Source organism: Ranitomeya variabilis, chromosome 3 (assembly GCF_051348905.1).
Source record: "Ranitomeya variabilis isolate aRanVar5 chromosome 3, aRanVar5.hap1, whole genome shotgun sequence".
NCBI classification, from domain to species: domain Eukaryota; kingdom Metazoa; phylum Chordata; class Amphibia; order Anura; family Dendrobatidae; genus Ranitomeya; species Ranitomeya variabilis.
Window position 1 is genome coordinate 33,861,362 of NC_135234.1, and position 18,006 is coordinate 33,879,367.

Consider the following 18,006-nt stretch of genomic DNA (forward strand, 5'->3'; position numbering starts at 1 on the left):
ATATTTCAATAGATTGGAATTTTATGGAGGTCGTGATAACAAATAAGTTTATTTTATTTAAAGGGATTTTCCTGTGAATAAAAGTTAATTTTAATGAATAGATCTTGGAATAATCATAGTTTCCACAATTGGATGTGATTAAATAAAATGTTCCTTTGCCAAAGTAATCTTTTAAATGTTCCTCTGCGGTGTACTGTGTAATGTCTATGTCTGACCGTAAAGGAACATGGTCTGATCATACCACAGGGCAGGTGGGCAGGGGAGGAAGCAAAAGAGTATACAGAGAGGGCAGCTGGGGGATCACAATGATTTTTTTCTGAGAGGTAAAACATTTCCCTGCCTGTTTTTAGATCAGATCAGCTGTCATGTGCAGGGAAAGATGCAAGCTCAGTGCCGGAGCCCGCATCAAAGGCAGGGACACGACCGAAGACATATAGGGGCTAAAAGCTTTATTTTATTTTGTGTTTTTTAAAACTTTTTATGTTTGTCCTCCTGCAATGGCAAGGAGCATCAGAGTGGACGGCAGCACCAGACCGCTACTTAAGGGGGTAGTTTACTACTCGGACCACCACTTCAATCTCTATACTCTCCGACTTGGTGCTGGGGTTTGCGTCAGCTTGGCTGCAGGGCTCACATGACAATCTGCGGCTGCTAATGGGAAGCTTCACAATCACTTTGTCGAGACAAAACTGACATCAGGAGGATGTGAGAGCAGCAGTTCTGACTTCTTCTGGATATCAGTTTCGTCTGATGGTAAGAGGCTCAGTAGCGGTCACTGACTGGCTGCAGGGATCACGTGACAAAGTCATGCAAGCCCCGGGAGACTCGGCATCGCTGTTGCTGGAGGGCACCCTGGCAACAGAGGCGTGTACAGGTTGTTTCTATTTTACATGGCGGAATATAGCAATTAAGAAGTCGGTTGTCCAAGTAGTAGACAATCCCTTTAAATGCTGTTAAGAGATGAAAAGTAGCAATTAAGTGGTTAAACAGAAGATAGAAGCTACTGTTAGACACAGGTGCTGGCAGTAGAATACATACATAGTTATTAAGGTTGAAGGAAGACTTTAAGTCCATCTAGTTCAACCCATAGCCTAACCTAACATGCCCTAACATGTTGATCCAGAGGAAGGCAAAAAAAAAACATGTGGCAAAGAGTAACTCCACCATGGGGAAAAAAATTCCTTCCCGACTCCACCTACGGCAATCAGACTAGTTCCCTGGATCAACGCCCTATCAAGGAATCTAGTGTATATACCCTGTAACATTATACTTTTCAAGAAAGGCATCTAGTCCCCTCTTAAATTGAAGTAATGAATCACTCATTACAACATCATACGGCAGAGAGTTCAATAGTCTCACTGCTCTTACAGTAAAGAATCCACGTCTGTTGTTACGCTTAAACCTTCTTTCCTCCAGACGTAATACGGTCATTATCTGCTGGGTTTGATGCGGGTTCAGCTCTTGAGCTTGCTCCATATGTACTGACACCCAACATACCAATACATTTTATGTCAGGAAGTGATTAAAGTGTAATTAAGTGTATTTTGATCAAATGTGGCCCCTTAAACGCTTTTAACATTAGTAAGGATTCCAGTCCTGGAAAAAAAAAAATCCACTGCACAAAAGCAAATGGCTACTGCATGAGCAAGCAACACACATCAGTAGACAGACAAAGACTTTCTGTTAAGGACCTTTCACCGCTGAGCACATTTGTGGGGCTAGAAAATATCATGATACTTTTATTTAAAGGTTTAGTTGCACTTTAAAAAGGCACACTGAAACCCAACGAGTCAGTATTTCAAATGTAGAAGGATTAAAAAAATAAATAAATAAATAACTATTTGATAAATACCATCAAAACTGTGCCATATATACTTGGTACATTGATAGTTCGAGACACCCATAATAAAAGGCATATAATGACACTATCACGCTAACATTCAGAGCTTCTGACTGGTCCGTTGGAGCTTCCAATGGCAAAATTAGCGCAGCTTGCGTTACTAATTTTATTACAAACTACAGAACCCATTACAGTCAATGCGGCCTATGGGCGATATTTCCTATTAGCGGGATGATGAAGCCATCACATTGGCTTTCTCTATAAAAGAATGCCATGGCAGACTGACGTTGATCAAAATATACAGATGTGTATAATGCTTTCTTGAAGGCAGTTCAGCCCGTGTAAGCCGGTAATAAATGAAGACTCATTACCTGGATCCTGAGGTTCCACGATTTCCATGGGTTTAGCCTCTGTGTCTTCAGGTTTAGTAACCGTTTCACTGCTTCCTTCATTCTGAGTAGCACCTGCTGAACTTTCAGGAGCATTTTCAGTCTCCGGGGCGGGAAGTTCACCATTATGAGAGCCGTCCATGTTTTCACTAAGGAAACAAGGAGAAGAATCATTAATACCAAGATGCGGCGAGTCCTTTAAAAATCAGAAATATATTTTTGTCCCAATAAGGTTAGATTGCTTGTATAATGCTATGACAAATACTACAGCCTGTGAAACCACTGCCGATGGCAGACCTCGCCCCATTATATCCTTATGACTGCATTACTGTGGGGCGGGTAGCCTATCAGGGTGAACCACCTCCTTCTTTACTCAACCCCCTAGACAGCATGGTCATTTTCGACTGCAGCATCTTATGGGTTAAACTTCTGAGACAGGAGGCAACTTCTAGCCTGCCTGGTCCAGTATTACAGCTGGCCTTCAGCTTCGATGTGGTAAGGGCAGTGGGCAGGACTCAAAGAGACCATAGTTCGGAAACTAGCACCTACTCATGAGCAGCACGGTATGGCCATAGCACTGGCAGAGCGGTCATGTCATTGATTTCAGTAGGATAGGGGATAACTTGCGAAAAATTTGTGAGTATTGGTACCGCAGGGATCTGTATTGATAGTCAGAACTGGGAATTTTTATTCCCATTACAAAACAGGGCAGCAGGTCTGACGCCGGACCACTGCTCCATTCATTCTCAATGGGGCTTCCGAAAAAAGCCGATCGCAGAACTCGACGGGCCTATGAATGGAGTGACTGGTAGAATTTGGCAGTATGCATGCCCCAACAAAGATATGTTGATTGGACCTTGTCAGTGAGAAGCAAATCTTACGCTGTGCTCCATTAGAGAGAAAATAAATAAGTAAAGCGTACACAAAGACCAGCGGGCAGCATCAGAACTACGGCGGCGGCAGGGGATTCAATGCCCTACTTTATTGCCTACAGTTCATGCAAGTCTGAAAATCAAAAAAATGCTATGTGTGCAGTGTATTATTGGAGTGAAAACAGAAGTCTTTCAGCACGATTTGGAGAGATTTCTTAAAAACGCTATTTTCACGATTATCTTGCTGTGTAAACAGGATGGCGATCAACCGATGAACGAGCAAAATGGCTCTTTGGGTGAAATGATATTTTGCGCAGTGCGCATCATTTATATTGGTCTGACTGTAAAACGGCATTTGTATGACAGGCAAAGATTCACCGTCCGGCAGTCACATGACTTTAAATGGTTTCTCCAGTCTAAAATTGATAAATTTGCAATCACTCTGACTGCGGACTTGTGAATCCGCCCAGCGCATGCATTGTGCGCTGCAGGGATTCGCCGGTTTCTTAGCCGGGAACAGTGGTGATGTATATGTTATACATACTCCCAGCCAGAACCTGACTAGAGGGCACGGCCTTGCTCCATACCCTTGTACTGAGCAAGGCTGCACCCACTAGACAGACCATGGCTGGGAGTAGGTAGAACACATACGTACCCGCCGGTCCTGACTCAAAAGCCGGTAAATTCTCACAGCACACAGTGCACGCACTGGGCGGATTCAGAGAGAATGCACACTTATCGATTTAGACTGGACAACCCCTTTAATGTTACGTTCCCACGATGAGTTTTTGTTGTGTTTTATTACACTGCTTGTTTTCCAAAAAATGCAAGTAACCCAAGTTTCCCTGATGGGTGCAGAAGTTCTGAAACATCAAAAACTCACCAAACGCTCATCATGGATGGTAGCCTTACTCTTTCTTCAGGGAGTGTATTAATAAACACGGGGTAAAAAAAAATAAGTAACAGTTGTGGAGTCAGTTGCCTAAATTTCTGATTCCTCTATTTTTCCACACTCTTGATATGGACTGGCTCATGAAAAGCTCACGGATACTAAGTAATAACTGATTTAACGCAATTCCACCTTTATATTTTGGAATTTACTGTAACAATCATAAATGCAACGCCATTATATATGCACAATGAAAAGAAATATTAAATACAAAAATAAGTCATTTCTGGGCTTCTGCAATCAAGTTTTTATTGGTACCATTTTGAGCCTTAATTTACGGTTGAAATGGTGAAAAATGTAAGGGGTAACGTTTCTCCTTGTGGAGAGTAACAAGCCAGGCCTGGCATGTCAGAGTGAGGAGACTTAAAGGCCATGCATGCTCCTCTGGGAAATTAAATATGCAAATTGACTCTGCAGAGAATGAGAGGACTAAAACTCTAGTGCCACCTATTGGAAGTAGCAATCCTAAAAGTCGCTATCGACTCTTTAACTAGCCTTGCCATATTACTTAGGATAAAAGCCAAACCAGAACCTCATTTTGCAGACATATGTTTCAGGGTGCTGCCCCTCCTCAGTGCAAAGTATGAGATCTGATTTGGCTAGGTGAGAGGTATAAGACTGGGATCTAAGGGGTAACGTTTCTCCTTGTGGAGAGTGACAAGCCAGGCCTGACATCTAAGGGGCAACACTTCTCATTGTAGATAGTGAAAAGCCAGGCCTCAGTTTCCGTCTTAAGCCTCTCACCTAGCCAAATCAGATCTCATAATTTGCACTGAAGAGGGGCAACACCCTGAAACACTCTTCAAACAGATTCTGGTTTGGCTTTAGTCTTATCTTCTCCTCTGAAAAGGCAATTTGCAGAATGGTGTGCGTGTGTGTAGCGTATGGTGTGTGGTGCGTGTGCATCGTGTGCCAGAGGGAGCCTCATCCCTCCAAACAACTTAGGTGCTATGCTCGCTACTGACCTCGACATTATTAAAATGATGTATAGGTATGACACTTACAAAACTTAATTTTTCAATCACTATCACCATGATAACCTGTAACATAGGGTAAATAGCATCAGTTCCGGAGTAACTATTTCAGTGGGCAACCATAGATACATGTTAGGGCATGTTAGGTTAGGCTATGGGTTGAACTAGATGGACTTAGGCTATGTGCACACATAGCGGTTTTTACCGCGGAACCGCAGCGTTTCTGCAGCTGCGGGTCCACAGCAGTTTCCATAGCGTTTACAGTTACATGTAAACCCTATGGAAACCGCAATCCACTGTGCACATGCTGCGGGAAAAACCGCGCAGAAACGCAGCGGTTTACATTCCGCATCATGTCACTTCTTTTGTGCAGAATCGCTGCGATTCTGCACACATAGGAATGCATTGATCCGCTTACTTCCCGCATGGGGCTGTGCCCACGATGCGGGAAGTAAGCGGATAATGTGCAGATGGTACCCGGGGTGGAGGAGAGGAGACTCTCCACCAGGCCCTGGGAACCATATTTGTGTTAAAAAAAAATTAAAATAACAAATAATGATATACTCACCTCTCAGCACTGCACGCGGCCGTCCGGTCTGAGTTGCTGTGCGAGCAGGACCTGCGGTGACGTCACGGTCACATGACCGTGACATCACGAAGGTCCTTCTCGCACAGCATCTTTGGAACCGGACCGCCGCGTGCAGCGCCGAGGAGATCGGGACGTCAGAGGGTGAGTATATAACCAATTTTTATTATTTTTAACATTACTATTGATGCCGCATATTGCTGCATATGCAGCATCAATAGTATAGGAGTAAACCCGCAGCGGAAACCGCAAAACAAACCGCAATAAATCTGCAGGGATAACCGCAGCGGTTTTGCCCTGCAGATTTATCAATTCCGCTGCGGGAGAACACGCAGAGGACGCCGCAAAGTGTGCACATAGCCTTAAAGTCTTCCTTCAACCTTAATAACTATGTTACACAGTAAGAACCAGTATGAAATGAAAAATGAAACAAAACAAAACAAAAAAAACCATGCAGGCATCTGATAAATCATCCATAAACAGGTACCAATAGTGTCCTTGTGGCCGTAATCGTGCTTTTTCAGGGCACTGCATCAGAAGTATCTGCGCGGACTCAGTCGGCTGTCTGACAACAGCTGGGCTCAAAGGTGGCTTGTCCCGTCACCCCTATCAATACCGCCACAATGTGATGGCAGGGTGCCACTGGTTCCCTTGGCAGCCAGAGGCCTAACAATAGCCGTCAGGCGTGCCATTAACAGAAGACAGTTAAAAGTGTAAAGAAGAGTCGTATTGCACTGGAATACAGAAGTATTGTAATGCACAATGGGAGTGTCGACACTAACTCTCCTACATTTTCCATTACAAACACCTTCATTTTTAGAATAAACCTACACATCACAATGCCACATAGTGACTGTGTTGACTTTTTTGGGGTACAGAAAAAAATAAATGCTAATTATAATTTTCAATATACATCCTAAAAGATCATTACGTCATTAACAGAAAGTCATCTCATGAGGTGCCGATGGGTGGCGAGAAAAAAAAATTCTCACATAGGTCTGTTGTGGAAAAGTTCTTGAAGGAGCAACCTCCAAAAAAAAGCTTATACATAAAGTCTGCGATGCAGTTTATTATTATTATTTTTTATTTATTTTTTTTAACAATTATATGGTTCCCAGAGCCTGGAAGAGGTCTCCTCTCCTCCACCCTGGGTACCAACCGCACATGATCCGCTGACTTCCCGCATGGTGGGCATAGCCACATGCGGAAAGTAAGCGGATCAATGCATTCCTGTTTTGTACAGCTGACAAGTGTCCGCAATAGCGGCGGGTGAAATCGCGATCCACCCGCCGCTATTAACTAGTTAAATGCCGCTGTCAAATGCTAACAGCGGCATTTAACCGGCGCTTCCGGCCATCGGGCCAGAAATGAGCGCATCGCCGACCCCCGTCACATGATCGGGGGTCAGCGAGGCGTCGGCATGACAACCTGAGGTCCCTCTGGTTGTTGATGCCGGATTGCTATGAGCGCCACCCTGTGGTCAGAACTCATAGCAATGCAGTAAATCTACTACATAGGGGCGATCTGACGATCGCGCCTATGTAGCAGAGCCGATCAGGCTATACCAGCTTCTAGCCTCCCATGAGGCTATTGAAGCATGGCAAAAGTAAAAAAAAATGTTTTAAAAAAATATGTTAAAAATAAAATATAGAAGTTTAAATCACCCCCCTTTTGCCCCATTCAAAATAAAACAATTTAATAAACCCAAACCTACACATTTGGTGTCGCTGCGTACAGAATCGCCCAGTCAATCAAAAAAAAACAAAAAAAAAGGATTTACCTGATCGCTAAACAGCGTAGCGAGAAAGAAAATTTGAAACGCCAGAATTACGTTTTTTTGGTCGCCGCGACATTGCATTAAAATGTAATAACGGGCGATCAAAAGAACATATCTGCACAAAAGTGGTATCATTAAAAACGTCAGCTCAGCGTTTCCCAGATCCGAAAAATGGAAACGCTACGGTTATGGGAAAATGGCGCAATTTTTTTTTATTATTATTTTTTTTTTTTTTTTTGCAAAGTTAGGAATTTTTTTCTACCACTTAGATAAAACATGTTTGATGTCTATGAACTCGTAGTGACCAGGAGAATTCAAATCGCAGGTCAGTTCTAGCATTTAGTGAACCTAGCAAAAAAGCCAAACAAAAACAAGTGTGGGATTGCACTTTTTTTTTAAATTTCATCGCACTTGCAATTTTTTTTCCCGGTTTCTAGTACACGACATGGTAAAACCAATGATGTCGTTTAAAAGTACAACTTGTCCCGCAAAAAACAAGCCCTCATATGGCCATATTGACAGAAAAATAAAAAGTTATGGCTCTGGGAAGGAGGGGAATGAAAAACGAAAACGCAAAAGGGCAAGGTCGTGAAGGGGTTAAAGAGATGGGAGAAGGGGTTAAAGAGATGGGAGACGTGTGTCCCCCTAGGTGGCACCTATATAGAGAGGGACTAAGAACTGTGCTAAATTTCATTGCTCTCAGTCCACAGGAAGTGGGAAATATTTAATGAACGCCCCTCGTATAATGCACTAGTTCTTTCACAAAGCCAGTAGAAAAGCCATAGACTTTCTGCCCTGATCCCCCTACAACAAAAAATAGTTTTTGGTGCACATCCCAGATTAATGTACGCGGGAACATTCCAGATTCAAACGCAGTTTTAATTTGCCATGTCCTATTTTTCAGTGGGTGATTTGTCACCAGCATTCTGCCTTTACTATTAGTACAAGACCTTCCTTGAATCCCTCACTTCCCGCAGGCAGGCAAGGAGCCGCCCCCACTTCCCGCAGGCAGGCAAGGAGCCGCCCCCACTTCCCGCAGGCAGGCAAGGAGCCGCCCCCACTTCCCGCAGGCAGGCAAGGAGCCGCCCCCACTTCCCGCAGGCAGGCAAGGAGCCGCCCCCACTTCCCGCAGGCAGGCAAGGAGCCGCCCCCACTTCCCGCAGGCAGGCAAGGAGCCGCCCCCACTTCCCGCAGGCAGGCAAGGAGCCGCCCCCACTTCCCGCAGGCAGGCAAGGAGCCGCCCCCACTTCCCGCAGGCAGGCAAGGAGCCGCCCCCACTTCCCGCAGGCAGGCAAGGAGCCGCCCCCACTTCCCGCAGGCAGGCAAGGAGCCGCCCCCACTTCCCGCAGGCAGGCAAGGAGCCGCCCCCACTTCCCGCAGGCAGGCAAGGAGCCGCCCCCACTTCCCGCAGACAGACAGGCAAGGAGCCGCCCCCACTTCCCGCAGACAGGCAAGGAGCCGCCCCCACTTCCCGCAGACAGGCAAGGAGCCGCCCCCACTTCCCGCAGACAGGCAAGGAGCCGCCCCCACTTCCCGCAGACAGGCAAGGAGCCGCCCCCACTTCCCGCAGGCAGGCAAGGAGCCGCCCCCACTTCCCGCAGGCAGGCAAGGAGCCGCCCCCACTTCCCGCAGGCAGGCAAGGAGCCGCCCCCACTTCCCGAAGGCAAGGAGCCGCCCCCACTTCCCGCAGACAGGCAAGGAGCAGCCCCCCACTTCCCGCAGACAGGCAAGGAAGTGACTCCCCCGGAAGAAGGCACACGCAGCCGAAACGCGCGTTGGGGTCATGGCACCATCAGACCAGATGTAATGGTAATTATACAAGTTTGATTTAATCCACTATGCCGTTTGTTGTACTGACCTATATGTGGGAACTTTCAATGACTATGCCGTTAAGGGGAGAGAGACTATATCCACGGGGTTAATGAATAATGAGGCTTATATGGCTTTGTGATTCAATTACCTTTGATCTGTGGTGTTGTGTTTTCATTTGGTACCATTTCTATCGTTATTCTTTATAAATTTTATATGTTATTGCCAATAAAATCTATGTAATTTTTGTATGTGAAGTTCTAGTCTGCGCAATTCTTTATAGGTTTATATATAGACAGGCAAGGAGCAGCCCCCACTTCCTAAACAGAGACCAAGACCTAGAATTTCCTGTATTATTTGCCCAAAGATTATTCAACCATCAACTTTATATCTGATGTCACCTCAATGCTGTTGTACCACGTATACAAGATTTGCCCTATTGATAATATAGGGAATAACTTTTCAATTGACAAAGGTTCAATTGTTGGGACCCCAATGAACCAAAGGAAGGTGCTAATGGAGTCCAGCCATAATGGAGTGAAAGTCAAGCATATGCTCCACTCCACTCATTCTCTTTGTGACTGCCAGAGATTGCCGAGCTTCAAAGGCCTGTTTTAGGATAAGGATTTAGGAGTCAGATATTTTTAGGACATTTATTCTGATTAATCAGGCAGTATAAATTAGCACACCTACATACAAGCAGTTAGCCTCTGTGCACATTATAGCATCAGTCCTTCAGGCTTTATCATTTATCATATAAGAAAAGGCACCACACATTGATAATATGAAAAAAGCACTTTATTATATCAATGAAAGACCAAAAATGGTCATAAAAAAGCCTAAAATAGGCCGCAGGTAAAATACAACATACAGGAGAAAAAAAAAAAAAAAGGGTAGACACCTGGAAAAAGGTCATAACAATATATACATAAATGTATTAATGTACATGTAGCGCTCACATTGTATAGGATTGACACATAAGCACAAAAAACATATGGTGACTAAGTGTGGCGTAGCAATGCAATCAAAAGGAAAATCAAATGCAATGTTTGCAAGAGAATTAAATGTGTGGTCACAGTGGAAAGGCTAATGTGCCATATAAGACCACATATAAAAGAGTATACAAAAAGCTACGATAGATTATACCCACACTTATTCATCATGTTAAATGATACACCAGTACATATTTACCAGACAATGGAGCAATGACCAGGCGTCCACCACACCCGACGCGCGTTTCGCAAGAAGTTGCTTCGTCCAGGACCCCTTTTTGGTCTTTCATTGATATAATAAAGTGCTTTTTTCATATTATCAATGTGTGGTGCGTTTTCTTATAGGTATACATTTAATGTGCAGCTAACCACCGTAGGGTATATTATTGGTGTTGCATTTATCATATAAGCAGAATGACAACCGCCGAGTTATAATGTGTCAGTAATACTGACGATAACGTGCCAGTATAAACGCAACAGGATCGAAATACAGAAGCTCTCCCACAACATGTCATTACAGTCATTATCCTGCCGTCATCCTCATTCTATTCCATTATAGTCAGGTTCCCTAATGACTTCTTGTAAATAAGGTTTACTGAGCAGCGCCCAAATGAATGTGGACCAAAGCCTAGGAGCGGGTATCGGCAGATGCTGCCCACTAGAGAGGCTGATGACGTAATGACCTACTGCCACAACACACCCCACCCATCTACATTTCACAGCAGAACAGAGGTTAGTGTGGAGGGAGAAGTAACCAGGTGAGACGAGACCCTCACAGGAGAGACATGGGGGGAAATTCAGCTGTAGCTACAGAGTGACTTGCAGATAAGTTTAATGTAATGCTGCCAGTCAGCAGAAACACAGTCACCCAGTATAGTGGCGGGGTTGCCACATTTTTTTTTGCATTCGCTCCTCAGTTTCTTTAACATTTTAACCCCTTAGTGACGGAGCCAAATTATTTAAATCTGACCAGTGTCACTTTATGTGGTAATAACTCTGCAACGCTTCAACGAATCCCAGTGATTTTGAGACTATTTTTTCGTGACACATTATACTTTATGATAATGGTAAATTTAGGTCAATATATTATGTGTTTATTTATAAAAAATATCAAAAATTTGAGAAAAATGTTAAAAAAATACACATTTTAATTTCTGTCATACCACTTTGCATTAATTCCTGTAAAGCACCTGAATAAACTACCTGACAGCAGTTTTCGATATGTCAGGGGGTGCTGTTTTTAAAATGGTATCACTTTTGGGGGTTTCCCAATATGGATATTCATACATGGATAAGTCCCTAAAAAAATAAATTTAGTAAATTTCCTTGAAAAAATGAAAAATTGCTGCTAGATTATTAATCCTCCTAAAATGCAAACAAAATAAAATAACATTTTACTAATGATGCTGATGTAAAGCCGACATGTGGGAAATGTTATTTATTAATGGTTTGCTGTGGTATGACCATCTGGATTAAAGGGATAATCATTCAAATTTTGAAAATTGCTAATTTTACCACCTAAATGCATCTAACTTCTGAACAGATTACTGCAGCCGTCAGACTCTAAGGCCGCAATTTGGTCATGAATTGCCATGGCAGACATCAGGACCACACAATCATGATCTGAGGGCACCAATTGGGATAAAGAGGAAGCCCCCACACTCTGTTAACCATTTATAATGATGTAGTCACTATTTACAGCAGCATCTAAGGGGTTAAACAGATATGGATGGTGCAAACACTGATCGTGGCTGATGCAGAAAGTTGCCAGCTATAGTGTACAGCTGACAGCTGCTGGATTGTCACCTGTACGGGGAGGCTATTCTCTTATATCTCAGGTCAGTTAAAAGACGTATTGGCGGTCATTAAGGGGTTAAAGGGGTTGTCATGATTAATTAACATAAGGTTGTTTCCTTCCAAAAACAGCACACTTGTGGAGAACTGTGGATAGGACTAAGGAGGGCAATAGCCAGGTGTTCTTGATCTCGGGACAACTTTATGGACGTGGACCATTTTCTGTCCCAAGCGCAATGTGACTTATTTTTTGGATTGACACACCATATAAAAATTATATATATATATATATATATATATATATATATATATATATATATATATATATATATATATATATATATATATATATATATATATATATATATATATATATATATAGTGCAGCAAAAAAAAATTGTATCTTCTTCTGGGTTGCATATCGACTTTATAGATCAGAGTGATCCGAATAGGACTCTGCAATGATGTTTAAGAATATGCATCTGCGGAGTCAGCAGGATTGTGGAGCCAGCTCTCAGGAACAGCCAGGCTCCACATAGAGAAGGCAAAGAAGGTTTAGTACCATTGATGCCTTGTAGAGCACTGTGTATACAATATGGAAAGCGTTAATTCTCTCTCTGCTCCCAGCATTCGTGATCACTTGGTGCCGGGAGAGAGAAGGAGCTGTAACTGGCGATAACATGCCAGTCCCAAAGAGAAATAATAAAGTATTTTAGTGTTGAAATTCCTCCAAAGGTCTTTTATGGGGGGGCATAATGTGTGAAATAAATGAGGGGGCAATTACAAATAGCAAAAAAAAAAAAAAAAGAATAATTGCTATGGAAGACAAACATTTTAAAATGCATTTTAATAGACTTTAAAAGTTGTGAATTAATGTTTTTGGTTTTTTTTTAAAGACCCAATTTCATTTTCAGATTACAGAATAAAGAAATAAAGGAGACATTAAAGTTTAGACCTCATGTACCTCGAAAAAAAAGCAGCAAAAAAATTTTTAATATGGGATGGTGAAAGAAAATGTTTGGAGCTCTGAAACATGTACGAAATGTGATCATAAACACAAGAAAATGGCCCGGTCTTAAAATTGTTACTCTATAATCTATAGCTTTACACTGTGTGTTTTATTATTTTATGTGGATTTTTTTTTTTTTTTTTTACATAAAATCACTTTTGAGCATGGTTGAAGCTTTCATTAGGGCTGCGGGCATCATAGCAATCATTCAGCAGTCTGCAGTCACCTCCAGGTCTCCTGTGGAGCTAATACTCATCACTGATGGCCTGGCCACGGCTCCTGTGCACTGTCATAGAACGACTATTTGCAGAGTGACCCACATACCTTGATGTGATTGTACAGAGTATTACGTACTATAACTAGGGCCCAGAGTGATAAATGTACTTGGACTTTGTATTATGCACTTTGCAGAGGCAGCTAGTAAATGTGCAAGCAGCCGTCATACTGTATGCGGAAATGTGCAGGTAAATACAATGCAAAACACACAAAGGGGGGAGACTTATTGAGACTGAGGTTCATATAGTTAATAAACTTGGCCCATCTTGGGCTGGTCAAAAAGCCAAACAAAGTTCATGCCATGATTTTTGTTCCTATTATTCTTTACTAACAATTCTTCGTCAAACTTGTTAAACCCGTCTCTGGTAACCTGGCACACAGTTTTAGGAGTGGAGAAAAAGTTATAGCGCAAACGTGGCAGTCCAAATGTGCGACTGTGGTTTGGCAAAATACCTGCAAAAAAGATCGATAAACCCTCCCCGGGATTCCATAATAAATACTCCATGCATTCCCTATACTTTTACATGTATTCAAAAACCTCTGTGCCTCTAAATAAAATGGGAAGTAGATGGAGACAAAGTGCAGGCCCATACGGTGCCACATTACAGATATACAGTGCCTTGTGAAACTATTCGGCCCCCTTGAACTTTTCAACCTTTTCCCACATATCATGCTCCAAACAAACATACCAAATGTAAATTTTTGGTGAAGAATCAACAACAAGTGAAATACAATTGTGAAGTTGAACGAAATGTATTGGTTATTTTAAATTTTTGTGGAAATTCAAAAACTGAAAAGTGGGGCGTGCAATATTATTCGGCCCCTTTAACTTAATACTTTGTTGCGCCACCTGCGATTACAGCTGCCAGTCGCTTGGGGTATGTCTCTATCAGTTTTGTACATCGAGATACAAATTCTTGCCCATTCTACCTTGGCAAACAGCTCGAGCTCAGTGAGGTTTGATGGAGATCGTTTTGTGAACAGCAGTTTTCAGCTCTTTGCACAGATTCTCGATTGGATTGAGGTCTGGACTATGACTTGGCCATTCTAACACCTGGATACGTTTATTTGTGAACCATTCCATTGTAGATTTTGCTTTATGTTTGGGATCATTGTCTTATTGGAAGACAAATCAGGTCTCAGGTCTTTTGCAGACTCCAACAGGTTTTCTTCAAGAATGGTCCTGTATTTGGCTCCATCCATCTTCCCATCAATTTTAACCATCTTCTCTGTCCCTGCTGAAGAAAAGCAGGCCCAAACCATGATGCTGCCACCACCATGTTTGACAGTGGGGATGATGTGTTCAGGGTGATGAGCTGTGTTGCCTTTACGCCAAACATATCGTTTGGCATTGTTGCCAAAAAGTTCGATTTTGGTTTCATCCGACCAGAGCACCTTCTTCCACATGTTTGGTGTGTCTCCCAGGTGGCTTCTTGCAAACCTTAAGGGTATGTGCACACGTAGAATGATCCTCTGCGGATTTTTCCGCAGCGGATTTGATAAATCCGCAGGGCAAAAAAACTGTGCATTTTTCCTGCGGATTTACCGAGGTTTTTGTGCGGATTCCACTGCGGTTTTACACATGCGGTTTTCTATTATGGAGCAAGTGTAAAACCGCTGCAAATTCCGCACAAAGAATTTGTGCACTGCGGATTGCGCTTCCCATAAGTTTACATTGTACTGTAAACGCATGGGAAACCGCTGCGGACCCGCAGCTGAGGAAAAGCAGCAAAATCCGCAGCGTGTGAACATAGCCTAAATGACACTTTTCATGGATATCTTTGAGAAATGGCTTTCATCTTGCCACTCTTCCATAAAGGCCAGATTTGTGCAGTGTACAACTGGTTGTTGTCCTACGGACAGACTGTCCCTCCTCAGCTGCAGTTGATCCAGAGTGATCATGGGCCTCTTGGCTGCATCTCTGATCAGTCTTCTCCTTGTTTGAGATGAAGGTTTAGAGGGACAGCCAGGTCTTGGTAGATTTGCAGTGGTATGATACTCCTTCCATTTCAATATGATCGCTTGCACTGTGCTCCTTGGGATGTTTAAAGTTTTGGAAATCATTTTGTATCCAAATCCGGCTTTAAACTTCTCCACAACAGTATCACGGACCTGCCTGTTGTGTTCCTTGGTCCTCATGATGCTCTCTGTGCTTCAAACAGAACCCTGAGACTATCACAGAGCAAGTGCATTTATACGGAGACTTGATTACACACAGGTGGATTATATTTATCATCATTAGACATTTAGGACAACATTGGATCATTCAGAGATCCACAATGAACTTCTGGAGTGAGTTTGCTGCACTGAAAGTAAAGGGGCCGAATAATATTGCACGCCCCACTTTTCAGTTTTTGAATTTCCACAAAAATTTAAAATAACCAATAAGTTTCGTTCAACTTCACAATTGTGTTCCACTTGTTTTTGACTCTTTACCAAAAATTTACATTTGGTATCTTTATGTTTGAAGCATGATATATGGGAAAAGGTTGAAAAGTTCCAGGGGGCCGAATACTTTCACAAGGCACTGTATATTATATATATGCACACACAAATCTGGTCCAAAGTGACCAGTCATTCCGTGTGTTCCCGAGTATTCCAATTTCTGTGCTTTTTTTTAATCCACCATGTGGTTCCAGAGGTATGGGGTTAGTTTTTATGGCTTTTCAAGAGGGAGTTACACTAATGTCTCACCTCCAGAGAATCCTGTGACCCCACGCCCTCTTTGTAAATACTGGGCCCACTACCCACTAAATAAAATGGCCCTTCCATCTCTGAAAGGATATGAAGAATTTAAAAAAATATATATATATTCAGGTTCACGTTTTTGGTACTTTTTTTTTTTTAATGAGTTTTTAGTGTTTTGTGCAATATTCATCTTTCCATTTGCACCTTTTTAAAGTCATTGTGGGTTCATCTGTTTTTTTTTGGTTTGCTTTTTTTGGGGGGGAGGGGGAAGGTTAGTTCGCCAATGTGAGTGAAGTTTAGGACATTCAGATATTTTTGCAACCTTTTGAAACGTCTCAAAATGTGTTGCGTTTTCACTGCTTTTTTTTTTTCTTCTTCTGTGAAGCAAATGCATTTCTTTAGTACCAGGAAAAGTGAATACGATTGGAAAAATCTCATGCAGACCACAAACGTATTTTTTTTTCCTGTTATTTTACTTTTAGCCTTTTTTTTCTTTTTTTAATCCACAGCATGTCGTTTCTTTCAGCATGTTTCACCCATTCTAATAACAGGTGGAAAAAAGCCAGTAAAAACTCTAAAAAAAAAAAAAAAAAACATTTGAAAAATGTGCGTATTGTAACCTTTTTCCAGCCGGGAAACAAAAAAAATAAATAAATAAACTGCAGCAAATATACACAACATACACCTAAAGACAAGGGGAGAAAAAGCATGTATATTTTGGCAAAATTTCTGAAGCACGTGCAGCATTTTGAATAATTTGACGCAAAAAAAAAAAAAAATCTGCCAATATACAAAATAATAATAATAATAATAATACAAATGATGAATGGGTACACCATGTACAACTGGATACATGTTTTTTGGCAGATATTTTCGAGCTGTGGGTAATAGTGATGAGCGAACATGCTCGGATAACGTGATATCTTAGTATCATGCTCGAATAACATGTTCGAGTCCCTGCATGTTTTGCCGTTGTTAGGCAATCCCCACGTGTTACATCCAACAGCTGAAAACATGGGGCAGCAGAGACAAACATTATTTGAGCACCCCCAAGATACTTGGCTAACACGATATCAGAGCACGTTCGCTCATCATTAGTGGATACCCAACAAGGCATTAGACCATCTGTACGATATGGAGAGGGCAAGAGCTACACGACCACAAGTTTCCTGACCAAAAACACTTGTGCAACCTTGTCTGCAACAACATACACGACTATGGGGAGAAATCCTGTCCAGTCGCTATGCATCCTTTTTACTTCTCAAAAGCATCTCAAGTCTAACTTCTCGCTTGCTGCAGCCATTTTAAAAGGGTGTTCTCAAGTTAGTAAATTACTTTAATTAGACAGCATGAAAATAATTAAGTTTGCAACTGATTTGCTTTTTCGATCTGCTGTGAGATCTTTTATCTTACATATTGTACAGCTGGTTTCTAGGTAGCTCAGCCACTAGTGCCTGCCCAGACCCTGAGTGTGCACAGTAGTTGCATTCTACGAGAGAAGGTGATTCCTAAAATCCCAACGATTTCTATACAGACGTTAGATGCTCACCTCCTTCCCCCCTCAGCTCCTAACAAGAGGTTGTAAGTCTTGCAAAATCACCAGCCCAAGGTGGCTCTAACAGCGTGTGCTCGTTGAAAGGCACGGATAGCAGTGTAGTTTCAGAACAATGCACTGATGGCTGAATGTGTACTAGAAGATCTTTTGCTGAGCTTTATAGTTCTACTAATACTTCTGCTGCTCACTTGAACTGTTACCCAAGGAGGAAAGGCCAGCGTGCTAGAAATCAGGAAGGAAGCAAAGTGCAGAACTACTCAAGACAACTCAAAAGTAGCTCTTTAAAAGGTAGCCATACATATCAGAACAAGTCGGTCATGGTTGGCCATACACATAAGATAGCGGTGAGTCAAAAGTACGACTGACAGACCGCTAACCCTCCAGACCTCCCCCGTACACATGATCATTAGCCTCAGTCAACTGTTCATGCGCTTTCAACATGGCGAGATGAAAACGAGCTGTCAGACACCTCTCGCAGCAGTCTGTCTCCCCTGCA

General features: G+C 42.4%; 1 protein-coding gene across 4 annotated transcripts in view; it reads right to left on the bottom strand.

Annotated features, from left to right (window-relative positions):
• Window positions 1-18,006, bottom strand: part of SON (SON DNA and RNA binding protein) — a 126,933-nt gene that overhangs the window by 99,539 nt on the left and 9,388 nt on the right. For all 4 annotated transcript variants that reach the window (XR_013223674.1, XM_077293924.1, XM_077293922.1 and 1 more), the window contains one exon: window positions 2,212-2,378. Coding sequence is in view for 3 of the 4 variants with exons in the window: in XM_077293924.1 (XP_077150039.1) it covers window positions 2,212-2,378 (167 nt within the window). In the remaining variant the exon portion in view is untranslated. The remainder of the gene's footprint in view (window positions 1-2,211; window positions 2,379-18,006) is intronic.